This window comes from Sinocyclocheilus grahami, unplaced genomic scaffold, assembly GCF_001515645.1.
Source record: "Sinocyclocheilus grahami isolate Dianchi unplaced genomic scaffold, SAMN03320097.WGS_v1.1 scaffold318.1, whole genome shotgun sequence".
Lineage (NCBI taxonomy): Eukaryota > Metazoa > Chordata > Actinopteri > Cypriniformes > Cyprinidae > Sinocyclocheilus > Sinocyclocheilus grahami.
The window spans coordinates 617,919-621,063 of NW_015505497.1; the positions used below are offsets into that span (position 1 = coordinate 617,919).

At 38.4% G+C, this 3,145-nt stretch overlaps 1 protein-coding gene across 1 annotated transcript in view; it reads right to left on the reverse strand.

Moving 5' to 3' along the window:
- Window positions 1–3,145, reverse strand: part of ssbp2b (single stranded DNA binding protein 2b) — a 73,924-nt gene that overhangs the window by 18,835 nt on the left and 51,944 nt on the right. Inside the window, exon 5 of the mRNA XM_016294479.1 lies at window positions 270–359. Coding sequence (XP_016149965.1) covers window positions 270–359 — 90 coding nt within the window. The remainder of the gene's footprint in view (window positions 1–269; window positions 360–3,145) is intronic.

The following is a 3,145-nucleotide window of genomic DNA, read 5'->3' on the forward strand; positions in this document are numbered from 1 at the left end:
ATATATATATATATATATATATATATATATTCAAGGCAATTCCCATTATATATAAGACAATTATATACAATTCCCACAATGCAATGTCGTCTACTTGACCATCCATAGTAGCAATCTACTTGACCATCCATAGTAGCAAATATACAGTACTGCACAGTATGCCGTAAGCAGTCTGCTAGCATATTATTTATTAAAACTTCATATATATGGCAAATAAGTCTGTTAAGATCCCAGCTCTCCATGGCTATGCAGCAAATGCGTGTGTGTACCTGAAAGAAGCCCGGAGGAACGGGGCCGACCGGCATACCCTCTCCTGGGGGCATATTTCCAAGGACAGGACTCGGAGCTGCTGCTGCACTCTGCAATCACAAACACATACACAATTCCAGTTAAACACACACATGCAACCACCGGCGCTTCCCCAAACACTGCACCCTGATGGTCATTCACCACTCAAGGACAAACACATACACCCATAAACAAACAGTCCCTGGAAGCCAAAATCTCTTAGCCAGACACATGGATACTGTCAACAGCTGCTAACCACCAGAAGAACTGGCTTTCTGTCTGAAAACACACTCTGCCGCCTCTGAAAAATACAAGCAAGCAGGCAGAGATGGTAGAGGTCAGATGGCAGGCCAAAGACACATGAAATGAGACAGGATTACACTGTCTGAGGATGCAGAGAGCCACGGGCGGCCGCGTGCCCCATGCCGGGAGCTAATGAGGAGGCCGTTTAGGTTCTTGTGCTAGACTCAGTAAAACACACACTCAGTGCTAAAAGAGAATGGGTCAGTCTGCAGACATAGATGGATGATGGGTCATTATGTTGACCTTAGATCTCCCTCTGGTGAAGTCTGTGCTCACAGGTTGCATCCCAATTCATTCAGTTTATTTATTTATTTGTTAATTTAGATTTATTTATTTAGATTTTATTTAGATGTTTATAATATTATTTAGATTTGTTTATAATATTATTTATATATGTACCTTATATACACATCTAAATATAAATAATTATATGTAATACATTATTATATACATGTTATTTACTTATATATTTTATTATTATTGTTGTTGTTTTATAATTAACAATAAATAATCATAATAAAGTAAATAATGTGTGTGCATGCTTAATTTACATGGTATTTAAAATTATTACAAAAATATTATGTATTTATATATTTGCATATGACGTATTTATCTAAATATAAATAATATTATATTAATGAATTATTATACAAATTGTATACATTTTATTTTATCATTATTATTTATAATTAACTATGAAAAATCCTAATAATACCCATAATACCCACAAGGGAAGTCGTGGCCTAATGGTTAGAGAGTTGGACTCATAACTAATTATTATACAAATTGTATACATTTTATTTTATCATTATTATTTATAATTAACTATGAAAAATCCTAATAATACCCATAATAATGTGTATGTGTGTGTCCAATTGCTATATATTATTTAAATATCATTACAAAAATATTATTTGTATTATTTGGCCACTTTATTAAAAATATTATGTATTTATATATTTATTCAAAACCTTTACATTTAAACGCACGCACGCACGCACGCACGCATATATAGCCATATCACCCTGCAGCCCAAGACTGGTTGCCCACTGAAGCTAAGCAGGGCTGAGCCTGGTCAGTACCTGGATGGGAGACCTCTTGGGAAAACTAGGTTGCTGTTGGAAGAGGTGTTAGTGAGGCCAGCAGGGGGTGCTCACTCTGTGGCCTGTGTGGGTCCTAACGCCCCAGTGTAGTGACGGGGACACTGACTATATTGTCAAATGCACCGTCCTTCGGATGAGATGTTAAACCGAGGTCCTGACTCTGTGTGGTCATTAAAAATCCCATGGCACTTCTCGTAAATAGGTGCCACTGGCCCTTGTCAATCATGGCCTCCTAATAATCCCCATCCACTTGATTGGCTCTATGACTCTCTCTCCTCTTCACCTGTAGCTGGTATGTGGTGAGTGCACAAGTGACAAACCGCAATGTTTTATCTAGCACAAGGGGGCTTGTAAGGCTCCGGGCCGGACTGGAACACACCAGCACGACCGCAGCGCCAAGACCAACTGTGCTGCAATGACTAGAGACTGTGTGTGTGTGCGGAGCCTTACTGACATGCAGAGACACACACACTTAGACACAACAGTCTGATTACCCTTGGCACACAGGGAAATGAGCAGGGGAAATGCACTCACATCCGCCCAGTAATAACAAAGAAGTTGCTGGCAAATTGAAGGTGGAGATGTACGAATCGGAAGGAGCGTTTTCTAATGCTAGACGGCTACATGATGAAAATAGCTACAGCACTTTCAACAACAGTTCACCTAGATCAACAAGACGTAATAAAAATCACAACCGAGCGAGAGTGGTGCAAACGCCCGCGCTGTTTTATCGACGCCGAAGCCATCTTTTGTGGTGGTAAATAAGATCCCGCAGCAAGGGGCTGAATATTGTGTTTTCCTGCAGTAATGCTGAAGTCTCATCTCCTGATAGCGGCGGCACAATAATGAGCCTAATGCCCTCCATGCTGAGCAAGCACTCTATCAAAACTACCAACAAAGATAAACTAACATCCCTCGGCTCTTCACGGGTCCACAGTCAGTCATAAAACCCTCGCCGCCGAGGGCACGGCAATAAAATCTGGCCTCTGATTAGAGTAACTTTCATTTAGCGTGCGTCCCATTCAGGGGAAACCAAAATGGCACTAATGTAATAAGAAAAGATGTCTGACTGTCTTAAAAGCGAGCTGATAAAAGCGTTAACGGTGATTTGCAGCTGTGTTTTTAATACAATTGAATATTGAACGCTGTGTACAAGATGTGGTGAAAATGACTTGAAAATTTAGAGATTCACTAACTCTCTCTTGCACAATTAAAGGGATTGTTCACCCAAAAATGCACTCATCCTTGAATCACATGAATTTCAGTTTGGCAGAATATCCTAAATTGGCAGACTCTGTCAGGATGAAATGTATTAATAAAAATAAATAAATAAATAAAATGAATTATTTGCAATTAATTAAATATACCTATATATAAATTGTAAAAAATTATTTGAGATAAAACACAATAATAAAATATAATAGTAAAACAAACATTATATATATATATAT